Source organism: Pygoscelis adeliae, unplaced genomic scaffold (genome assembly GCF_000699105.1).
Source record: "Pygoscelis adeliae isolate BGI_AS28 unplaced genomic scaffold, ASM69910v1 Scaffold14, whole genome shotgun sequence".
Taxonomy (NCBI): Eukaryota; Metazoa; Chordata; class Aves; order Sphenisciformes; family Spheniscidae; genus Pygoscelis; species Pygoscelis adeliae.
Genome location: NW_008825109.1, coordinates 4,437,174 through 4,461,372, shown reverse-complemented (window position 1 = coordinate 4,461,372; position 24,199 = coordinate 4,437,174). Strand labels below are relative to the sequence as shown.

The 24,199-nt window shown below is 38.5% G+C and overlaps 2 protein-coding genes across 2 annotated transcripts in view; one reads left to right on the top strand and one right to left on the bottom strand.

Annotated features, from left to right (window-relative positions):
- The window catches only part of POMP (proteasome maturation protein), a 9,325-nt gene extending 727 nt beyond the window's left edge, over positions 1–8,598 (top strand). The window contains exons 2-7 of the mRNA XM_009327866.1: positions 124–206; positions 1,123–1,220; positions 2,078–2,138; positions 4,328–4,429; positions 6,328–6,421; positions 8,077–8,598. Coding sequence (XP_009326141.1) covers positions 124–206; positions 1,123–1,220; positions 2,078–2,138; positions 4,328–4,429; positions 6,328–6,421; positions 8,077–8,144 — 506 coding nt within the window. The 3' untranslated portion in view covers positions 8,145–8,598. The remainder of the gene's footprint in view (positions 1–123; positions 207–1,122; positions 1,221–2,077; positions 2,139–4,327; positions 4,430–6,327; positions 6,422–8,076) is intronic.
- A 1,059-nt stretch (positions 8,599–9,657) lies between these two features.
- Positions 9,658–24,147, bottom strand: SLC46A3 (solute carrier family 46, member 3). Its single transcript, XM_009327747.1, has 5 exons — positions 23,944–24,147; positions 17,784–18,657; positions 17,280–17,363; positions 15,692–15,848; positions 9,658–13,726 (listed from the first exon to the last, which is right to left on the bottom strand). Exons 1-5 carry the CDS (start codon positions 24,133–24,135, stop codon positions 13,639–13,641), a joined length of 1,395 nt encoding a protein of 464 aa, XP_009326022.1. The 5' UTR covers positions 24,136–24,147; the 3' UTR covers positions 9,658–13,638.
- Positions 24,148–24,199: the final 52 nt, after the last annotated feature.

Here is a 24,199-nt window from a genome sequence, read left to right as displayed (position 1 = left end):
AGGGGCTTCGTGCGCGGCAGCCAGCGCGGCAGCGCCGGCGGAGGGAGGTCGTGCCTCAAGCCTTTGTGGTGGATAGCAGTGGCGTGACCGCCTGTGACGGACTGGGCGCTGCCGTGACTTGAGCGCCTTACTTTTTGGGAGTATTTCATGGTTTTCTCCTTACGCCTGACCTTCACTTTGATCTTCCCTCTTGTCGCATCTTCCAGGCAATGTATCTCTTCAACGCGTTCGCTTACAGCAATCTCAGAAAGGTCTGGCCAGCGTTGAGTACGTTAGTTGGTAGATGCTTTATATGCATGTCATAACAGGTAGTTCAGGGTTTTCTAATAGCTGTTAGGTTGTTGACAGTTAACACGTTCGTACAAAGGACCTTACTTAAGCATGAATTTTCTGTTGGATCCGACAGTGCTGCTGGAGGAAACTCCTGCACTGAACAGCCCATCACTGTCACCTTCCAGAATTTGTTATACATTGGCCTATTGGTGGAGCAATTTGTATGAACAATCCTAAAATCGCTTCAATAAAATCGGGCAGGTTAGCATGGAATTAGTGGTCTGGGTTAAGGTGGCTTTACTTAGTAAGTCTGTGGAGGTGTGTTTTTCTGGTCTTCTGCTACAAGTTACTGTTTTTCCTTTGCTCTTTCAGTTACCTGGTATGCTAGACTGCTTAAATACACCTTGTCCTCTTTATGGCAGCCTTAAACCATGAATAAAATCAGTTTGATCTTAGTGGATTGCGTCTGTATTGAAGTAAATGAAGGAATGCTCAGACATGTTCCTTTCTGTCCTGTCAGCTGAGCATGACCTGCCTTCTTCCTTTCCATCCCTGCAGCCCAGGGTGGGAATGAACAACGGGTAATTGCGAGTTTAACGGTTTCAGCCAGATCCAAAAAATGTGTTATTGATACCTTTAACTGTTATCAGACTCTCTGGAAGGATTGTAATTTAGTGTGGGGTTTGTGTTTTGGTGGTTTTTGTTTTTTTAAAAAGAGACTTTAAAGTCTAGGGCTTGTACATGAGTAGTTTAAGGAGTCTTTGAACACTGTTTCATTTGCCTGGCCTAACAGCCCACACAAAAGGGGTCTAGTTCTGTTAAAGTAATCCTTACCTTTTTTTATTCCAGAATTCCAGAGGCACTTCTTATCTCTTGAAGGATAGTGTCCCAATTACTGAATTTTCAGCTTCAGGACCATTTGAAGGTCATGATCTTCTGCGTAGAGGGTATACTTTACTTTTTCTTGTTGAATTGTGCCATAGCCGATGTTCAACTTCAGATACAGGAAGAAAGTATGTGTTAAATGTTGGCTTTTTAAAGGAGGTTCTTGGAAGGTGTATTGCAAAAGCTATAACCTAAAGTGCACATATTTAATCAGATTGCCTTTCAAGCGTGAATTTTCTGTGAAACATCACTTCAAGAAGTAGATAACATTAATGGACTTCTACCTGTGTGATACTGCTCTTTAGAAAAGAGATGGCAAAGTATTAATAATTATGAAATATATGCTAGTTTTAATATACATGTATATGAGTGTGCTGTAGCACTGTGGGAAATGGTTAATTTCAGCATTGGTGCAAAAAGTAAATATAGTAAAAATAGTGGGTTTGGGTTTTGTCATTTTATATGAGTGGAAAACTACGTCTGTGTCTTGGATAATGAATCTGAAATAAGTTCATGGAGTTTAAAATGTGGGTAATATAGGTATGGGGGAGGAAGGTATGTACAATATTCAGTTGCAAAAGCTTGGCGACTTCTAAAATCAGATACCGTGTAGCTTGGACATAATTAAACCTATGATGTTTTAATTTATTAATATTTTTCTTTATTTCTGAAGGGGGTCAAGGAAGAAAAGCTGTCATTCTGTTTTGTCAAACATAAAGAGAAAAGGATGCCTGAAATTTAAATTATTTTTCTTCTGGTGGTGCTGTAGTTAGAGGTCTTACTTGCTGTTTCACTACTAAGCTTTTTTTTTTTTTGGTAGTTCAAACTGCTAATTGTGTGTCTCTGTGGGTTGATGTTTGTATCTGCAACTTAATATCCTGATTAATTTGAAGTTCAAATTTTTTACTTGTATTTCTAGCTTTACAAGTGTGAAAAATGAATTGTTGCCCAGCCACCCACTGGAGTTGTCAGAAAAAAATGTAAGTACAACAGCAAATGTAGCCGTCTTCACTCTTAACTAATTATGAAGTTTAAATTAACAATGTGGTTACCTGGACTGCTTTTTGCGGTAACAAGTAATGAGCAGGGTCTTGCCTTTAACAGAATAAAGGTGTTCAACAATAGTAACATCTTATTTATACAAATAACGTCGTTGGCAAATTTGTTTAATGTTAACCTCCCACTTCAAGTATGTAAGCGGGCTTCCAAGTAGGGATTTACTTGGTAAGCTTTAGTCATCTAAAAGTTACTAAGCTGGTTGTGTATGCAGCCTCTATAGTTAGGAGGGGGGCACACCTGTCACTTCTAGAAGGCTGATCCTCCCATTTTGTCTATAGGTTTACCATCTATCTTCATTTTCAGACTTTCAGTCTGTGAACACGTAAATACTTTTCATGAAATTACTTGATCCCATTTAGAAATTTTACACATACAGTTTGTCATAAGTGTGTGCAATCTTGTCCGGCTTAGTTATCGCTCATGGACCACTTAAGAGTGGTCTGTGGACCATAGGCTGAAGGGAAAGGGAGACTAGACTGACAGCTTTGGCTAAATAGCTCGTTGAACTGAGTCTTGTCTCTGGTGCCTGTTTTGTCATCACAGAAGATTTGATGTAATAGAATGTCCTGAAGCAAAGGCAGTATTTGGATATAGTGTTCCAAATTGCTAAGCTAATCAGCATGACGAGGTCTGAATGTAATGTCTAATGTATTCTAATTCTAACCAGTGCTAGTGTTGCCTTGAGTTAAAAGGATGATGTTAATGTGACACCAACTTCAGGAGCTTATTTATAAATACTGTAAATGTTTCAGAGCTATTTGTCAATTGTTTTTTTTTTTTTACAACTGACTACTATAACTTAGTTTTTAACTCTGTTCTTGCTGTATAAAACCTGCATAATTAAAAGATTACATGCTAGAGAGAAAAAAATGCATAGAAATTAAAACAATGTGTTCCCCTATGAACTATGTGAAACTTTTAAGTTGCTTTTTCCACATATTGTTTGGTTATTTTTCTGTAAATTTATGGCCGATTTTTCTAAGCATTATTTTCATGTACTTTTGAATGGGAAAAGACTTATCTTAGCCTGAGATAGTTATGGTTGTTTTTACTGCCATAAATAGTAGGGTATTCAGGTAGCACTAGTAGAAACCAAATCTTTCTGCTACCCAGATAAGGAGTCCTACCTTTATAAAATGAAAGACATGGAAAAATAATGTGACCAGAATTGTAAGTTTGGGATGAGGCAAATAAATAGTATTTTCTGCTAACTTTTAAAGAGCATTCAATGTAGGTTGTTATGAAGAAAACACGTTATGCCTTTGACTTGTATTTTCCTGTTGATTTTTGAGATCCCTTCACATAAACAGGATGATATTCTCATACTAGTAGGCTTTTGTCATGGTGATTGAGTACAGGTTTTAAAATAAGAGATTTGTATTTTTTGTTTTACTTTACAATACTGTATTGTGTCAACATTACAGCCATGTAGTCACTACTATAAATGCCAAATTTGAGACTGAATTGCTCAAACTTAAGTTAACATTAAGCATAAGTTACTTTTGTGTACTTCAGTATTCGTGAGCCAGCATTTTAATTAAAAGAATTCCCTACTAAATAGATTTTCTTTGTCTTACTGATCAGTTTTAAAGCAGTTGGTAAAATTACGAGCTTTCTTTTGCTTTTTGGATTCATACGGAGTGTATGTGGTGCTCTGTCTTCCTACTTGATCAGAAAAGAAGTACTTCAAGAGTTTTCAAATAAAGTCTTTGATAGCTAACAATAACATCAATTGCGGCTTTCAAGTTTGTATTCTTACTTTAAACCAGACTTAGCTTCCAATTCATGCTGACAATATTGTAGTAAAGTAGTGCAAAACTACACCACTTGGTGGTGGTACGTGTCCTGATTGTCAAAAATAACAAAATAAAATTGCTACTATTGATTTGTAATAAAATCCAGCAAAAAGCAACTCCAGTTTCATAAAACAAATACTACTGCATCACTATCTTTTGTGTACATTTGAGAAAACATATGATGGAATCACTGAATTTTTACATATAAACTCAATAAGCATGTTCATTTAAGTAGGATGTCACAAATATCTTCTATGGCTATACTTGAAAGTAACTTTTTCTAAAATAAAAAAAATCAATGTTTTTTGTGATAGTTCCAGTTTAATCAAGATAAAACAAACTTTGCCACACTGAGAAACATTCAAGGACTCCATGCACCTTTAAAGCTGCAGATGGAATTCAGAGCAGTGAAACAGGTAGGCATTTTTATCCAACTGGTATAACTTAAACCACTTGAAAAAATTTTTATCTTGGAATGTGCTTTCAGAGAAACATCTTTCTTTATTGAAATACCTTATGTTTCCAAAAGAAATTATTTCATTGGACTGCTTTTATTAAAACCAACCAACCAAACATTGCAATTAATAGTTTCCAGGACACTCAATATGCTGAAGCCTTTCAGCTGCTGTTCTTTTATTGGTTACTTGGTGGAGTGGTAACCACTCTAGCTTTTCCGTGGACTAGCTTCTTGTAAGCCTTCAGAGAAAAGCAGGAGGACTTGAGTATTAATTCCTAAAATTAATGCTCTCCTCTGAACCTATGACCTTCATGGGAAGGAATCCGTGCATCTGTAGGGCAAAGAGACTTAGGGATCTGAAGCAGGTACTGATTTGGGAGTGGATATAGAGGTAGCGTGAAACCTGAAGCAGAGAATTTGCTATGTGCTTATTATTGTTCCATAGCCTTTCTTGTAAGATCAGGGGAGGTCTACAGGGAGTTAAGTTCAAAGGTTTTAACTCTTAATTGGGAAGCTGAGTCTGTCTTCTTTTCCTTCTTATCACCTAGGATGGAGAGTAACTGGAGGGAGGCTGACTTTGTCCCTTAGGAAACATAGAAAGCTCATTGGTCCTAGTAGACTTTTTTGGCTTGTTGAAGGTTGTAAAGCTATTAAGAGTTGTTTTTCCAAGTGAGTTGGAGCAATTTTATACTCCCTTCCAGTGGATCAGGTGCTACTGAACCACAGTGAGCTGCATTAAACTTGGCAGAAATTACTGGTCCTGAAGAGGTGAAAGTCAAACAGGGTGTATGAAAACATCCCTTGATCTCAGCTGTGCTGTCTTACAAGGAAAAATCTTTTTCCTAACTGTTGTTAGCATGTGGCAGAAAATGAGGCAGGTGAGGATATCCTGCTAGTGTGTCTCCACAAGTATTCTTGGGGGATGGGGGGGGAAATATGGTGATTAGAAGGTTTTTCACTGCCAGCTTCATGTTGGATATACAAGTTCTCTTGTGGTTTAATTTCACTTTTCTAAAATATTTACTGGAGTAGTGTATTTGAACTTCTGACAGTTGTACCAGTAGTGACTATGGAAATCTTTGACATATTTTTTGTGTAAAGAGATAGCTACTTGATAATTTTATGGTTGTAAAATATGTTCATGGTATAACTGAAGCATCGCTACTGGTAGTGAATGCAATTGTTAAGTACAGATGTACCATTCTCAGGATATTTAGGATCCGAATGCTGTGTGTACCACTTGAAATTTTTTTGTAATACTGTGGGTGAAGGGTACAGAAGAGAGTCTTGAAAGTAACTGGGAGTGGATTTGAAGCTTAAGAATTGGTGGGGAACAGAGAAATAATTATGATTTAGGTTAATTGCAAGGAGGATTATGTTTAGATGTGAAAATCAATATAACTCTTCCACTTACATTCCTGACTTGTCAGAGGTGTAGGAAACTTAGAATGTGATTTACAAATGCTGCAGTATGTCAGTTGCCCAACACTGACCTCAGAGTGCTGATGTGTTTGTTGCAGTGAGCCCCCCCAGCTTTATGTGATAACAGAGGAGAAAAAAAAACTACTTTTTTTTTTAACTACACTACTTGCTGTAGTAGCTACACTGCAGTGAAAGCTACAAATCTAGTGAAAGGCTGTTCTTTTCACAACAGAGAGATAAACAGTAGAAGATGGTGGTGTTAGGTAGGTTTTGCTATCTATGTGTGCCAGTAGTTCTCTTATTTCATCGTTGCTTTTGAAGGAAGAAATGACTTTGACAATCACTTCTCTCAGTTACTTCAGACTGAAAAATCCAAATATAAACCTCCTTAATTTCAGACTTGCAGAAACTTGAACTCTTGTTGTCTTTTCCCAGGTCCAGCGTCTCCCATTTCTTCACAGCTCAAATGTAGCACTGGATACTCTGAGGGGAAATGATGAATGCATCGGTTTTGAGGATATCCTTAATGGTAAATACATTCCAGTTTGAATGTTATGGAAACATGTAAAGGTAAAACTTAGGAACTGTGAAGTTCTTTGCCTCTATGGAATAAAGAGAATTAAATGCACAAAATACAAAGAAAAAAATTGAATTCCTAAAGGCAAAGAAGCACTGGGGGAAGGAGAAATAAATGTGGTTCAGCTGGTTGTGTGGAAATTACTCTGAAATATTGAGAAAGCCAGTATTTGCTTGTAGGCTGGGTTTCTAAAGGAGTGGAAGATTATGCACTTAATGTTGTATGCCTGTTTCCCCAGAAACTTTTGAACTACTTGTGCAGATTTTGACAGGTGGAGCTTACAAAGATAGAAAGTTTGTATAAGTTCTATAATTAAAAAGAAAGAAAGGCTAAAGGAGAGATACTGAACTAATGAACCAGAGATGTGGTGGGGGAAGGCTCCCTCAAATTAACTCAACAGTTTGCAGTTGTGTGGTGGGCTACTGGCTGACAGTATGTGTGGAATAGAATAAACCTGGAAAAATAGTTTAAAAAAATAATTTCTTTCTAGCTGGTAGTTAAGGACATGGAAAGAGGCAGAGGGTATTTTGAGGTGGGATTGGAGAATGGAAAGAGACAGGTAGATAGGAAACTGGAAATAATGGAGGGGTAGGTGGGAATCTAGAGGCATGAGGTAAATCTGGGATTATTTTCTGGGATGGGTTTACAGGAAGCAAGGGAAGGAATCTTAGGTTATTGTGGTTCAGGGGTAGAGCAATGTCAGACATAATTTATAGGAATTTGGTTATTAACCATTGCTCACAACAAGCTGTTACATATTTATAGAGTGCTGAGGAGTGAGCAGGTTAAAAGTGTTTTTGGTAAGGTTGTATTTATCAGCTGGGGCTGGATTAGATAATTTTAGTGTCTGGAGGAATCAAAGGCATTAATATGCGTTATTTACAGAAGGAAAACACTCCAATACACCCATAAAGAAAGGTGTATTTCTTTCAAGTGCAGTCACAACCTTTTTTCTGGCCTTGATTTTTATTTTATTTATTTTTTGTATGGAAATGACGTTCATACTGTCAGTATTGGTATCTCTTGTGTCCTCTGTACATTCCTTGATAACATTAGAGTACAGTGGCTAATGCCAACCATACTTTACAGAATGGAGGAAATCTCAGAGATATTTAAGGGCATAGAATTTCTGTGAAACTACGTGGTTAGGTGGAGAAGAGAAACCACAAGTACGTCCCAACTAGCAGAAGGGCTGGAGTGTGAGCTCCTATTGTGCAGAGAAGTTGCACTGGAAAAAGATGTGGGGCACCTATGAGGAAAAGCTTCAGTAGACTTGAGTTTTCTTAAACGCAAAACTCAATCAGCCTTGAGATTCAAGCTATAGGAGACTGTGCTTATGTAGAACTGGTTGGTTTTACTTGAAGTGTGTGCGTGTCCTTATGAAACACTGTTCCACTATGGATGTATTTGTTATCTGATGATTGCTTTGGATAGAGACTTAGGAGTTACAGACCTGCATTGTGCAACACTGTCAAAAATCAGTAGAGTAACTGTTGCACTAAGGATTAGAATGAAGGGAAAAAAGAAATGGTCATGTTCATAGTTATTGTTGGTCTTTGTAGCTTGGTAAAAGCCTCATGCCGTTGACTGTGGTTTTTTTTTTCCAGATCCTTCACAGAGTGAAGTTATGGGAGAACCACACATGATGATGGAATACAAGCTTGGTTTATTGTAACAAAATGTACTCCACAAAAATGTTTTGTGTGTGTCTTTATACTGCAGATCTAAACACATGATACTAAATTGACACTCGCGGTGTTAAGCAGTCCTACAGTTACCACTTGCCTTCCTTGATGAAAAGGCACATTAAATGTTTAAAGTCTAAATTGTTCTGTGCTTGTTGTCAATTATATAAATGTGCTGTAACTAGGTAGTTTAAATAATGTCTCTTCATCCACTGCTCAGGACAGTAGCTTCTTAACTATGGAAATGCTATATATGTATACAAGAAATCCAAAAATACCCATGCATTTTAAAACTGATTACTGTCGGTAAATGCATTTAATGGATGTTCTTGCAGAAGAACTTTTTAAGGGGGAAAAGAAGGTATTTTCCATTGAGTAACTCTTTGTTCATGAAAATTTCCATACACTTTTTAAACTATTGAATAAAAGTTTGCTATAAATGCTGTTGCGTTCCAAAATATATTTAATTGTAAATCAAGAATCTCTTATCCGCAACACTGTTTGTGGTGTTCCTTTTTCCTGCAGTATCTTTAAAGATCTTTAACTTCTGCACTGCCAGTGGAATCCTGTTACATACATTTTATCCCCCCCTGTTGCCAGTTGTTCGTGAGTGAACCATTAAGATTTTGTGTCGAATTGGAAGTATCGCTGTAAGAAGGGAGTTGAAGGTCTGGATTTTTTCATCTGTGTCTCTGAGAGGATATTCTGATTCCTGAAAGTAGAAGCAAGTTCCGCTTGGAGTTTAAAGAGGTGTTTTAAAATCTATTTGGGAACATAATCCAAAAGAGCAGCCCTAGATCTAGGTATTTTAGATTTCAGGGATTAAGAAAGAATGCAGTGCCTAATTATAACAGTACCTAAGAAAGCTGCTGCAGTGAGAACATGAAGATATAGTGGTACTAGATGACAAATACAGAAATAATTTTTTGTGGATTTACCAAAATCGGACCTTAATTAAGGGAGAATGAGACACCTATACTTAAATACACCTTTTGAAGGAGCAGGCCACTGAGAGGGTTTTTGTGTGCTTAAGTGGGGGATGGATGTGCATGTGTTATTAAATTCAGGGCTGTAACAACTATTTTCTGATGTCATACATGTGCATGTATCATATATAAATCCTGCAAGGCAGCTAATATGATGTGGCATATTAGGAGAAAAAGTCTGTGGTTCAAAAGATGTCATCTCTTGTCACATGGGGGGAGCTTGAAACAATATTTCTAAGACAGGAACTGTCTTTATTCAGCAGGTTTTAATGACTCGGTTAAACTGCTAAGTGCACTCAGTATTCTGTTATAGATAATTTTAGCAGAAATGTTGCTATAAACCTCTTTTCACAATCCCAAACATCTCTTGTGCTTTTCAGTGCGCTTAAAGGTGCCACAAAATCACATGTGTGTGAAAGCCTCTAGCTTCTGTCCTGTAAATTTTACAGTGCTTTTATGTGCATCTATTGCAAAACATTGCAGCAAAGTGAAAACATTGAGATGACACAGTATGAGACACTTTACTGTCGGTTTTATTTGGTTTTATATTTAAACTTGTTTCATTTAAGAAGTGAACCTTCTAAAATTGTCTTTCACTTGCAGAGATTAGAGGCTTGTGCTATGAAATACAAGCAATTTAATTTGTATTTTTTGCCTTAGTGAGGTTAAACACAGGACCAATAAATTGAGCGTGCAGGTGTAGACCTCCTCACTATTTTGTTTTCCATAGCTGTCCTGTTTTTTCTGTGAGCTGATATACTTTATTAAATATCAGAATTGGCTGCTATTTTATAATTGACAAGTTTCTTGGCAGTTTTGTATAAAGCAAAAGTAAACTGCTGTTTTGAAGTAAGCTTGGGGTTCAGTAGGTTTTGTATTGCTCTAGGCTCAGGCTAGAAAGGCTGAGGGGTTACCTTGCCAGGTCTGGGACAAATTAAGGTATGGGCATGCATTTTTAGGAGGATTTTCAGGTCTGCCTTCCTACCAGCACTGTTCCAGAAATAGGGGTGCAGAAAACGGGGAGCCCTCCCATAGTTGTGCACAGTTACTGGTTCTTTGTAGCTCCTCGCCTCCAGTGTATCTAGCTAGTTGGCCTTTCCTGGTGTTGGTTGAAAGATGTATTGTATTGTATCCACGCAAAACTACGCTCAGACGAGTATTTAGTAGAATTTCTCATTAGTGCAGCGAAGAGCGGACACAGATTAGGAGGCTGGACGTAGTTTCTAGGTGGTTTTGTTCAAGGTTTAGTATACTTTATTATAATCTTGGGTGAGACCAACCCATCTCCAGAGCAAGGAAGCTCATTTTAGGGGCTAGCCAGGCTGGAAAGCAAATGGTATGTGTAAGAGGCACATGCAAGAATTTATGCTTTTAATAGAGTAATGGAGTCAAAGAGGACTGAGGCAAAGAGCTTTTGAGATAAAAAGGAAGGGTTGCACTTGCTCAGCGTTGCAGTGGGTTGGGCTGGGGACTGGTCTTCCTGGCCCAGCCCCTTCTCCCTGTTACAGACAAGCCTCATTCTGTAAGGCAGGTGCTGCAAGTAGCAATCTGCAGAGGCACGCCAAGCGAGGTGTGCTGACAAGTGTAGCTGGGACAGACCCTGCCTTGGTCTCGCATTGGACCCAACCTGGGCAAGGGGAGGAAGGTGCTTGCAGGTCCCCTGGTCTGACAGGTGCAACACAAGCCCCCGCGCTGACTTCTTGCGGACAGCAGTGCTGTCCCTGCCTCCCCTTGGTGCTGATGTTCAGGGCAGCATCCTTGCCTCCCTCCTCCTCCTGCGCTGCTGTTTGTGTGTTATGACCACAAAAAATAGATGATACCATAGTGCTGCTGCTTCTGTTTACATAAACATTCCTCCACCGGTCATCCTGTTGGCCGTTTGTCAAAGAACAATGCAAGAACTACAAATACAATGTAGAGTTTAAAAAACCAAACTTCATTATTAACTTCTGTCAAAATAATTTGCATTTACATACAAACAGAGCAACTACTATAAACTTGGAAGATTTTGATTTAATAATCTGAAGCACACCAGTACCTGGTTTCCTCAACTTGTGCTGTGCTAGGCACTTTAAAAAAACACAGTTCATATCCTTCATGTGTTTTGACTGAAACTTACAACCAGTTCTAAATGCTGTGTCTACCAGAAATACTTTGCAAAGAGCAAGTACTTTGTACAGCAAAATCAAACCATAACAAAGCCATTCCTGAAGTGCAGGTGCATGTTCTCATTTGGGTCAACAGAATGCCACTGCGGAATGGGCTTGCTTTCTTGCTACCTTCCGAGTGCTAGCAAAGGTGTGCATTGAAGAAGAGGAAGTGAATGCACACACCCCTTCTTCATTTGTTTTACTTTTTCCAGGCAGTTTTGTGTGAAATAGTTAATTTCATAAAGTGTTACATAACTGCATAATGAAGAGGCAAAGAAGACAATGTAATCTTTGTGCTGAAATCCTTTACATCAGTGTTTTCTTAATCTCTCTACAAGTGCTCATTATGTTTTGGACACACCGATTATTGTAAAGCTCAGCTCACTTCTCCAGTGAGTTGGCAGCAACTTGGGCACCTCAAGGGAGGGGAGTTAAGCGGTTTTATTTACTGGCTAGTATCTAAACTAGCTAGGAAAAGCTAATGATCTTTAATTGCCAACATCAGCCTTGGTAGTTCAGGACAGAAGTGTAAGAGCTGGCTATAGTTATTAGCTGTGCAAATATTCATTCCTCCTGTCCTGGATAAATGGCACTGTTTTCACCAGTGATGATAGTTTACACTATCTCCTGGATAGTGTAAACTCTCCTTTACCTTATTTGAACCCTCTTCCAAACTTCTCCGTGATCGCGATACATAGCTTGGAAACAATGCTGTCTTTCAAACAGAAAGGATCTACAATATCATATCATTGTGATGTGGTACTAGTATTTTTTGGTGGAGTACCACTGAGAAGCTCTGCAGAAGTACTCTGTTCATATGATGGATATTAATGGCTGTAAGCAGATTATTGATTATACAGCATAAGCTATGTCCGTCTTTATTTTTATCCTATGCTGTGTGCATGTGAAGTCAGTTCCCATATCATAGTTGCTTTCCTAGAGTTTTCCTTCTGTGAATGTCAACCACCTTACATTATTCTGATTTCCCTACCTAATCTGTTTTGGGGGAAGCGAGTCACTTACAACCTGCCTGTACTTCCAGGGATCAGAATGGTATTGGCTGTCAAACTCTCTCTGAAAAAAACACATGGGAGTGGTCCTTAACGTGGTGTTATATTTACACTTCTGCTGTGTTGTGCATTCTAGAAGCTAATACTCCGGATAATTTCTACTTAAAGATCTCAAGCAAAAAGGTGAAGAGTCAATGCAGAAACTGATTCTAGGTTTGGCAGTCTCACCAGTTTGCACTGTGGCCCTGGGCAAGTCACTTGTCCTCTCTGTTGATTTCTCTCTCTCTGCAACAGGGAGGATAATATCTAGTACGGAAGGAGGTTCTTAATAGCATTTGTAAAGTGCTTTGAAGATGAGAAATGCTGTTCAAGTGCTCATAAATTATGCTGCATTCGTTGCAAGATGATTAGATGCATGATTCAGATTTGGTCACCTCATTTCAGGGTTGTTAAAAAAATAATCAAAGATCCACTGAAAAGAAATGCTATTACAGCCTTTCACTAGAGGAAACATTTAAGCTATGTACAGCCAACTTACTTAACTAGAAAACAAAAAATATCTATGGGACAAAAAATAGAGGTGTCTGTATGCAGTCCCTAATATATGGAAAACGATAAAAATAAATGTGCAATATGGCCTCTGCAAAATGTAGGCATAGGCCTAACTTCACACTCTGCAAGCTGGAAATTTTCTAAGTATGACAGTTCTGTGTGAAAATCCATTTTAAGAGCTAAGTCACAGGCAAGGTCCACACATCATACATTAAACTTGCTCAAAAACTCTCTGCTAACTGCAGAGCAATAAGTCTACTTACAGCAGGCACAAGTACTGCCTCCAGTTTGGTTGCTTTCTGAAAAAAGTACCTTTTAGTTTAGTAATTTTAGACAGGTTTGGGGGCTTCACCATTAAGACAGGCTTTTTAAGATGTACACAGTGGACCGCGTCCTCAGCTGGCATGAGCTCCGCTGGCTTCAGCAGAATTGCCAGCACCCTCTGAGTTGATAAGCTTATCTCTGTCGCCCCACTTCGAATGATACAAGATGTATCACAATCCACAGCTGAAAGAGTATCATCCTACCTTATTTTTTTTCTTCATGCTGAAAGCAGCATTAAAATCTCCATTGCCAGCCTATTTGCATAGTTAAGTATAAGAGCTAGTTTTTTCAAGTGCTAAAAAGAGACTGGGTAAAGAGTGCTACCAATTTAGTGCTTATTGCTGCAGGGCCACTTTGAGATTGCATCTGCAACTCTTGTGTTATCTCTATGGTCTCTATATGACATAACGGTCTCTGCCACTGCATGCCAGATTAGAAAACGCGGGTAGGTGAATCCTTCGTTCAACTGTCAACGCTCTCTATACTGGATACTTCTTCAGGTACAAGCAGAGCCAAGTCCTCCCCATTCCAGCTTGTGCACAGAAGCCAGCTGTAAGACACAGATAAGACAGATATCTTTAGCTGAGATAGTTAAGTATAGCATGCTGATTCAGCACCAACACACACATCCAATAGCTCTGTTACAGCCATCTTCTGTAGCACAAAGCTGTTGATGTATCTTAGTAAACAAAAGCAATGATGGTACTTGCCCCTATTACACAAGTTAGACAACATCATTACTGCTGTCTTTGATAAGTACTAAACTACTATGCCTGATTTATTACAGACTGGAACAACTACCCTTTCTGCTCTCAAATAGTAACATTGCATGACACTCTCAAAAGAAAGGTTTTAGAGAAAGGTTATTCAATGGGTGGGATATCTGAGACACTAATGACAGAAGGAAAAGAAGAATAACTTCCAAAAATTTACGGTGATGATGGACTACAGTCCTGATTGCAGGGTAGACTAATTGATGGTAAATATCTGTTGCCTTTTGCACAGAATAGAGTGCTTTCTTAACAGAAACTTTCTCTATCATACAGCACTGAACTAAACTAAAACTAATATTTAATAAAACAGAAGTATTTACTGGGCCTTTGTTAATATAATTGAATTCCTCAGTTTTTTATTACTTTACTGAAAAGTATTCTCCACACTCAGCACAAGACCCCTTTGCTTCAATTCCCTCAGGTCTGAGACCCATCACTACCTTAGTCTTAAGTTACCATTAGTGCAGCTTCTCTGAATAGACTGTGTAAAACACTGTAGTCAGGCAGGCACAGACTTGAAATTATGTGAAATGTTATAAATATACAGCATTATCACTGCCTATTTAAAACTTAAAATGCAGCTGATGTAGAGATAAAAGGTGACTGAGGTAAAGTCTAAGCATTAGGAAAAAAGATAGAAGTCTCCAGCAAGAGTACCACCCTCTTAAGAAAAACAGCTTTTTTCCCTCTGAATATAAATCTATCTAATGGAAAGTGATCCTTCTGTCATTTAGATATATGTTCCAGCATCCTAAAAAGACATAATTCATATTGGAAATAATGTAAAGTGAACTTTGCTTTTGCGAATACTCATGAATAAAATGACCTTTTACTGCCAGTATTACTAGATGGTCACTAGATATGGTTAGACGCAAATGCTATAGAGGCATATTTTTTTAAACATGTCTAGAGGCTTATTCATACGGGGCTTAAAGTTAGTGCAGATCTTTTACAGATTTTGATGGCACTGGGTCACAAGGTACCCATGACCAAGGACTAGGACAGATAACTTTCCATTAAATTCACTGGGTCATTGGTCATGTTTACAACCCTCTTTAGCATCTGGAAGAGCTCAGACTGCAAAACTAAGCTCATGCCTTTCAAGTGATCTGTTACTTTTGTTCTTTGTCAAAGGCTTTCCTCAGGGACACGTGTGAAGTTCTCAAACCAAGGGAAGGGACGCACATGCAGTCGAGTAAAGTGTATCCCACTAGTAGTACACTCAGGGTAGATTTCAGTTTGGTGGAATTAGGTGACAAGTACACAGGAGCTGAAGGGAGGTGGCTGGATCAGGGCCAGACAGGGCTGATGATGGAAAAACTCCAGCAAGGTGTAGGGGAGTAGGTGTTGAAGAGGGGAAGAACAGGAAACTACAGCTACCAGCAGCCGCGGAGCCACTCCTCTCAGAGACTGGACACAAGCCTCGCTGAGAGAAAGCAGCCCCCCATAGCCTGGGCTCCCTCTCTCCTATCTGAGCCCCCCGGGGAAGACACTGCCACGTCCCCTGGTTTCAGCTCTGCCCCACTCCTAGCAGCTGCTTGTACCTTCCATAGGCTTGCTAGGTATAAGCAGTTCCTGAACTGGGTGGAAGCTGGAGGGAAAGCTACACACGAAATAAGCCAAGCACACTAGAAAATACTGAAGTTTGAGAACTACTGCACTAAACCATTCAGCTTCAACTCATGTCAAAACAGAAATTACCGGTAAAAGCAGTCAGAAGCACCCTCCTGGTCCGTACTTACCACAGGACAGCCAGTGGAATTAGACAAAGTCCTGCCGATAAGAGGAAGCTAAAGCCTGAAAACCATGCAACAGTAGCTGCATAGATAATATTAAAAACTGAAAGTGAAATAGTGCCGGTCACAACTTCTAAACAGGCAATACAAGCAAACACAGCACCTGCCAAAGACAAATGGATGAATTACAAACAAATCAAAATAAAACCAAAACCCCTTCCAAGTACTGAAGTTTTTAAACTTGTTTTGAAAGATCTATCTATCTACAGTATTTTAGCAAGTACGCCAAATAACGAGCACCCAAGTATCATATGTCTTTGTTATGGGAGTGTCTTCTGTGGAGACTCCTACAAAAGACTTGGTTTTTAAATGAAAAAAAAAAAACAAAACAATAACAACATTTTGCTGATGGAAACTATTTTTCTTTGCTACTATTCTGTGACTGTACCTACTTTCTTGAATCTGCTTATCACATGACGTTCAAACTGTTTATCCTCACTAACCATATTCTGCATATGTCCATCCCTTACCCCTTCCAATTCTCCTCTCGATTCTCATTCTTCCCTTTCTTGTTTCTTCCTTCTCTAATCTTCACTCTTATATGTGGAAAAGGCTCTGATCCAACAAAGACTGCTGGTTTAGCACCTAATCATCTCCTCCTCATTTTTGAAAGGAAAGAAACAACATTTTTGCACTGAACTACCCATTGAGGTGGCAGTCCACCCCATCAGTGTCTTGTTGAACACATTTTCCCAAACCGCATTCATATTCACGGGACCATAAACAAAATCACAATAGGTAAGCAGAAAAGGATGACAAGAAGCAACCTGATTCCTGCATTAAACTACTTAAGTAGCCAAAGCCCTGAAGAATGCCAAGAAACTGCAAAAACAGAGGTGTATGTTAGCATAGTCAAGTACAAAGAGATCTTTGTTTTAGTGTCTTTTAAAAAATAAACTCAAACAACTCAGGAGAATGCTTCTAGAAAGTATATGCTCCCCAAAAGCAAAATATGGGATACTAGAGTCACATTCTGAGGCCTGACATGCTTTTTTCTGTGTTCCATAAGGAAAGAACTTTGAGAAGTAATATGTTATATCTTTTGGGACATGTTTAAATAGCCACAGGCACCCGTGAAGCCGGACACAGCTCAGGATCCAAGTCTAAGTGTTTTCAAGTGCTCTGAAGGTTGACCACCTACTGCTTACCTTTCTAAATTATTACGTGTGACATTGACTAAATAACAGAAATATATCTTTCTCTGCATGTCAAATATTTGTGAATGTAGAAGCACTTGTGAAATCACATCTGTACAGATCTTGAGCATTCCTCTGCTTCAAGTTCCCCATGGTCTTTATTTTTAGAGCAGTATTTCCTTTGAAGGTTGAAACTTGCAGTAGTTTTTAAACACAATGTTGTTTAAATTCAGAATCAAAAGCCATTAATATCATGACATAGGGTCATATTATATGGAACTTGAAAGACAAGCAGTCTTAAAATACCAATACGTATCTGTTTGTTTAAAGGGGATCTTGATGCATCTCTGTTCTGAAACACCGTATTATTGTATTGTTTAAAAACAAATTCTACTCACCCTGTTCACCAGTGAGAACCACTTTTGACAGCATGGCTCGGAGAACAGGAATAGGCATAAAGCAGAGCAAAGATGGCACTCTTACTGTAAAGCAATGAATCAGTCATGAGACACTGAAGTAATAAAAATCCAGAATTTTACAAATACATTGCAAACGAATTAGTCATATACTTTCAATGCTCAGTTCCCCAAATAGTAAAGGGCAATAGAAAAGTCAAACTAGATGTGCACTGAGACACAATTATCCAAGCACAGAGAAATTAATAAATCCAATATAGCTGTATGGTACTAAAACCAAATCATAAGCAAGTAATTCCATTCTCTTTCCGCACACTTCACTTTTAATTAAATCCTAAATCAGTCTGACTCAACCTTGTGTATTTTACCTCTCTATGACCCTTTCAAGATGGTACGTCCAATATCTACCAACTGTACTCACTACAGATAACATAGCAGTATTTTCACATACATTGTTGACCACGGAACAACTGATTCTGAACTCACCTAAAAACATAAGCAGAGTAGTTTTGGCAAAGGCAGCCATGACCATTCCTCCAATGTAAGAAAATATCCCGATAAAGACAATATAAATGTCTTTGAGACATTTAGAAAATAAGTAAACTCCTAAAAAGCTGGTCAGAGAGACAGAAGTGAACGCAGCTGCTCCATATCCAATGTATACTTCATTCCAGCAGAGTGGCTCATCCAATTCATACAGTGTAAAAAGTGAACTCCCACCAACCATAGTAAACAAGTAAGTCATAAATGTAAAAAGTAACACAGTGATTAAAATTCTCTTTTTATAAGGGGCAGTTTTAAAAAGCATGTACACTCCAGAAAATGTCTCTCTCAGAAGTTCTTTACAAGATACTGGTGCCTGGTGCTGGAATTCAGATATGCCAACTGTATCTTCCAGAAGAAATATAATATAGATAATATTAACAACATGAAGCAGAGATGCCGTCACAAATGTCCATGTAAAGCCTATTCCTCTTAGAAAGTAGCCAGATGACAGTCCTGCCAATCCAGATACAACTCCAAAAATCAAATCCACCACAGCTATTCGTGTTGTCTTCTGCTTCTCATCGTGACACACGTCTGCTATAAAAGCAAAGCCTCCTCCAAGGAAAGTTGCCACACTCCCAAACAGTCCAGTAATAAATGCAACCGCAAATAGGATAGAGAGTGACAAGGAAAAATATGATATTACAGTGAGGCAAATATCAGCAATCAAAGCTCCCACTGATGGTAAAACTAAAGACCTTTTGCGTCCCTGGCGATCCCCATTAGCTACAATGACAAAGGCAACTATAAGGCTGGGAGCTGCCCCAGTTAAGTCCAACTGCATATTAAAAACAGAGGCTTTTTCTTGAACTTCCTGCAAAGAGAAAACAAAAAAAATCGTAAATACTGTAATACATTTAAAAAACCCAACTATATAATTTATAATAATACGACACTTACATAATGATTAGCATGCAATGTATAGCACAATACATCTTTATATATTACAAATTATTATAAAACGTAATATATACAATATCATTGTATAAGAGTATATGACATTATATAAGAATATATTATGCTATAATAAAAAACAGCACATGACTGTTTATAAGAATGCATATTACAGTAATCACTAATACAAAGGAATTGCATATGCAAAGACGCCTGCTTTTGTAATTTTACCTTCAGTATTCCTCAAACATCCCTTGTTACATTTTAAGCCAGAACTTATTTCTTAAGATAGAGTCTTACTAGTACTCTTGACAGAGAAGTTTCAACGGAGACAAGAGAACAATTCTCTTGAGCATGCATTTACAAGAACTGGTGCTTATACTGCAAGTATCCTCCTTCAGCACAGGGTATTGCAAAAGTACAGTGGGCCTATTTTAATCTCTCAGAAATCCATAGTGAAACAGTCTTTGACTGAGGAACACACCCCATGCTCCCTACCCACAGGAGATAATTTTTCTTCCTAAATAATCCTACCGACAGGGTTACAAAGAAACAATTCACTGACTAGCACATTGTACAAGTAAACAGATCAGGATTTGCTCTGACATCCCAGCGTACAATGTTAATAACAACAGCAACCACAAATGTGAAACACAGCATTAAAAATTATACCGACTCACAGATAGGTGAATTAACTAATTTTTAAAACACTGGAAAGCTCTGAGTTCAGAAACTGTCCGAATCGGTGATCTCTCTATAGATATGCTACAGCAGGTATTCACATAAGGAACAGCAGGTAACACTACAACAATGAACACCCGTTATGGGAAAAATTTCTACGTTCTTTTTAACAGAAGTACAAAAATCAAATGTAGCTGAAAAACAGTTAAGAGAAGATGAATGGCCATAGAAAAAAGAACTAAAGAAAAGTCAATTAAAAAAAAATACTATCTTGTTATGAAGCCAGCTGCTAAATGACGCTCAGCAAGCTAATTCAGATCTTGCTTTTATTGCATCGATGCAGGCTAGACAGACAGTGGTCACAGCAGGCATTTCAAAGACAAGCACCTGATCAGACAGAAAAACAGCAGGGGAAAAGGAAGTACCTTAATTTGCACAAATCCTTTATAAGAAAAACTTTCAGATGCAGAGAGTAAAGCCACTCTGAAAGTTTTCTTCAAGTTTTCTGTGGCGTCACACTGACTTGGGCAGGGGTTGCACTCTTCAATCAGTAGCATGTACAGCCGTATAAGTCTCCCCAAGCCATTCTCAGCCTGTGTTCAAGCCATCTATATTCCACGTTTCAGGTGTTTCCTCTGTAGCTAACATAATCCCCACTGAGTAGCATCAAAAGATGAAAAAACCCTAGAATACCCAGGAACGTACTTTGGGCAATTTTAAAAGCTGCTGAATGCTTTATAAATTCATATTTGTATTTACAGGCAAAGACCACAAGTTTCTAGTTCAATCTCTTTGTTTGTTTACAAGATAACCAGGTTTTATTGCAAGAGGAAAATTCAACTGATCCCGAGGCCCTCAAGGAAAGCCCTCAAGATCCCCAGCATGCTAGTGTCTTTTACTCTTTTCCCTTATGGTGTCTGACTACCTTAGGATTCATGATGTCCTGTCCACTGGCCAGCATTGTAGTCACCCTGGAAGGGTCAAAACCATGAAGACTGAACAAACCGAGATGGAAAATGATATTCTGATCTTTAACTCCTCCGCTGCTGACAAAGAGAACTCTATGTAGTTGCAGGCATTGCTTCTTTACTAGCATCATCAGCTTCAAAGACATGAGCGTCAAAGAAATGCTAATACATTGGAAATAAAACTAGATGTTATTATATATCATCTCAACCCACATTAACCATGCAATACAAATATTATTGGCAAACCATAATGAAGTGTTAAACTGGAGGAATAAAACAACAAAGACTTGGGTTTCATTGTTTTGGAAGTAGATGTGCAACATAAAGAACGTAGCTTTAACACATCCAGATACCGCAAAAGACATAAATGACTTGTTGTCTACTGATGAGAAGACTAAAAGACAGAAAAACTCTATTTAGCCTGTAAAGCACTCAACTGCCCACTTCATGTTTTTATAAAGTCAATGGAAAGGAATACAGAAAATGATAGGTCAGACCTGCAGCTGCTTTAAAATCATGTAACTCTATTAAAGTCAATGGAACTACATAAATTTGAAGAGAAAGGTCTCGTTTTTTAATATGCGAATTCACTCTACTCTGAAAAAAATGCTCACGGTGGACAGAAATAGTTCTTAAAATCACAGATTTCAAAATTAAAAGAATGAAAATGAAGAAGCAATTCACTTATATAAGGATTAAACTAAGAAAAAAGTGTCGTGCCTGAGGCTGAACAATGTACAGGACATGATAAACTGACAGGCTCATAAAATTAAAAAATATTACTGAGTAGCAAAGGAAAATGCATGGACTGGATAATAAATAAACTGGATGATAAATAATGTTTAATGATTAATAATATAACTCTTTCTGAGCTAAAAAAAAAAGGATTATCCAAGCCAGTGATTGGAATGCTTCAGCTTGTATTCAAATTACCTTTGAACTCATTTTATTATAAAATGACTAATTTCGTTCAAATTGTAAGAAATAATTAATCTAAATGCTGCAAAGACTATCCATTTTGAACTACATTCTACTTTTTTGCAGGCTCCAAGTGATTTTTGTCTTCAACTTCCTTTTACATTTTGCTTTGAAATAGGTGAGATGATTAGTAAAAAGCTTCTCCATTCTCAGAATGGAAGGACTTATACTAAATTAACTATTAAGGGAGGTGTTCTTCTAAAAGTTAATGCCAAACAGGGCCTGTTGGGAACACTCCTGACAGCAAAATTTACAGCATCTGTAAGCATTAGTCAGTTAGGATGGTCTTGGAAAATCCAGAACACCTACTTCACATATCCTCAGCAAAGGGCTTGGAACTGCGTTACTGGATCCACTCTTTTCCCCATACACAGGATTATTACTCAGCACAGGGACCACGTTCCACTGAAATTGATGGGTGTTTTCAGCATTTTACATTCTTATACTATGGTAACAAGCGTGGTATCAAAATGCAGGTGAGATGTCCAGACAAGAGCATGATTGTTCAGAAGCTCATGCCCTGCTGGCAATCATTGAAATGGAGGGAATGGAAATTTGGCAGGAAGGGGAAACTAAGAAGTTCTATCGGCCATTATTCAACTACCATCTTGAAGGATTCATGTTCTCAAATATCAAGTTAATTATACTTTGTATCCTTGATGCCAAAAAAAACTGTAATGTGTGAATTCACCACCACATCAATCAGAGACGCTATCTAAACTTCAGCTGAAATTAAGCACTCTGCTTCAGTGCTTTGCAAAAAGAAATACGAAGTCTTATATCCTGAGCATAGGTGATCACAATTTGAAAATCAGGTTGAATTTGGGGGCTTTCTAGCAAATGCGAAGTGCAGAAATGTTTGTGAAATGTAGGTTTCTTGATGGGCTCTGCAACTAGAACTGTATGCACCGCATATGGTTTTCTTAGAGTTGCTCCTCCTATTGACACATGACACCGTATGACAAAACACCCACACACAGCATCAAACGGGGAGCTAATACTAAAGAAAACACTTCGGGGAGTAACATACAAGCATTACTCAGACAATAATCGGTTATTATCTCCAAATTAATTCCTATGGGTGGCATATATTACCCTCCTCGGCTGATGGGTCAGCCCAGAAAGCACACTGGACTACAATTCTATCGACCTTTCTACTTTCACATTCTTTCTACTAAGACCGGCTTCTGTCACATGAGGAAGAACCTAGTCCACGCTAAAAATCCTGAATTATTTCTTTGATCATCTTCAATGGAACCATGTACCATTAAAAAAACTCTTCTATATATGACAAATGAAGTAGATAAGCTTAGGTGTTCAGTCTTGTGCACATGCAGCACATCAGAGATTCATATCTGGGATGTGAGTGAAAATTTTCAGGTGCCACCTTTTCAGCAGCATAGGGGAATGCCAGCTGACTGTTTCCGTAACTCCATCTTCTGTGTAATTTACAGTCTGAGTCATCTACTTTTCTGACTCTACAGTGGTTTGATGTTCCACTTAATCTAACCTAACTGCCAGTTGTTGTTGCCAAGGATGGTTCTGTCGTACCTCTTCTGCAAATATGTTCCCTCTGCCATCCCCATGTTAGATACAGCAATCATGTGGCCAGAGTGTGTCAGAGCAGTGCATTGCTTCAGAAAACAACAATACTCAAAAATCAACAAACTCAAAAAGGAGATGAGCTTTCTGTTGAATCAGTACCCATATCAAATCCAAACTGTAGCCTCTAACTGTGGAATTGCAAGATTCAACACATGGGGGGAACAACGGGGGCGGAGAGGGGAAAGGAAAATGGAGTATGATCGTCTCTTCTGCTGGCAACCCACAGTTAGTTCTGCTTAAGCGTACCATTAAAACTGCACTGGAAGTGCAAGGAAAGAGGTTCCAATCAACAACTAGCTATCCAGCATGCTGAACTATGAAAAAGTGCTAAAAATGTAATTGACCATGGGATGCTGTCATCTTGCCATCTTTATATTTCAACAAGGCAGACTAGCACTGCTATGAATGGTAAATCATCAATTATGTTTGATCAAAGATCAGTTAAATAATTTTTCACATTTTAAAAATACAAAATTTTTTATCTTAACCCCCCCCCCCTTCGTACTTTTAATTCCTCTCAAATAAACGTATTCCAAGCTAGATCTTATTCCTGAAAATTACAGGACATTTGCTAAAGTTTACATAGTTACAGAGAGCACTGGAAGTCACAGAGACAACTGATGGCTCATGAACACATTCACAACTCCTGCTGGAAGGAGGAGCCTTCAGCGGTACCCATTGTAATGTCAGGCCAATGCCAATTTGGGCCAAATCCTCTGAGATGATTTTCAACTCCTGTTAAAATATGAATTTACCTCAGCATCTTCCTGGAGACAAATCTTTGTCTTTAAAGCACTACAACTACCTACGGCGCAACACCAGAGCAATGAGACAGTAACGTGACAGCAGTTCACAAAACTACCGCTTTTCTATATATAAAAGGTTAAGTAAGGTTATGTAAGAGGAGGTTACGTTGAGATAGCACCTAATGGCTGCAAGTTTATTTACAATCGTATTTTTTTCTCCCCTCTTACCTTCTGCTTGATATAAGTCGGGCTACTTTTATTCTGTTCACAGTAACTGGCATTGCTATCGCTTACGAACGTGGAGTTGTACTCCTCCTCCCACAGCCGCCGGTAGATGAACTGCTGCACCAGCGGGCTTGTCAAGGAAGACGCAAACATGTAGATGAAAATGACGGGCTCCACGCACAAAACCTGCCTCATTTCTGGGTTTGGGATTTAATCCTGTGTACCAGAAAACAAAACGCAATTACGACGTGACAGGAAA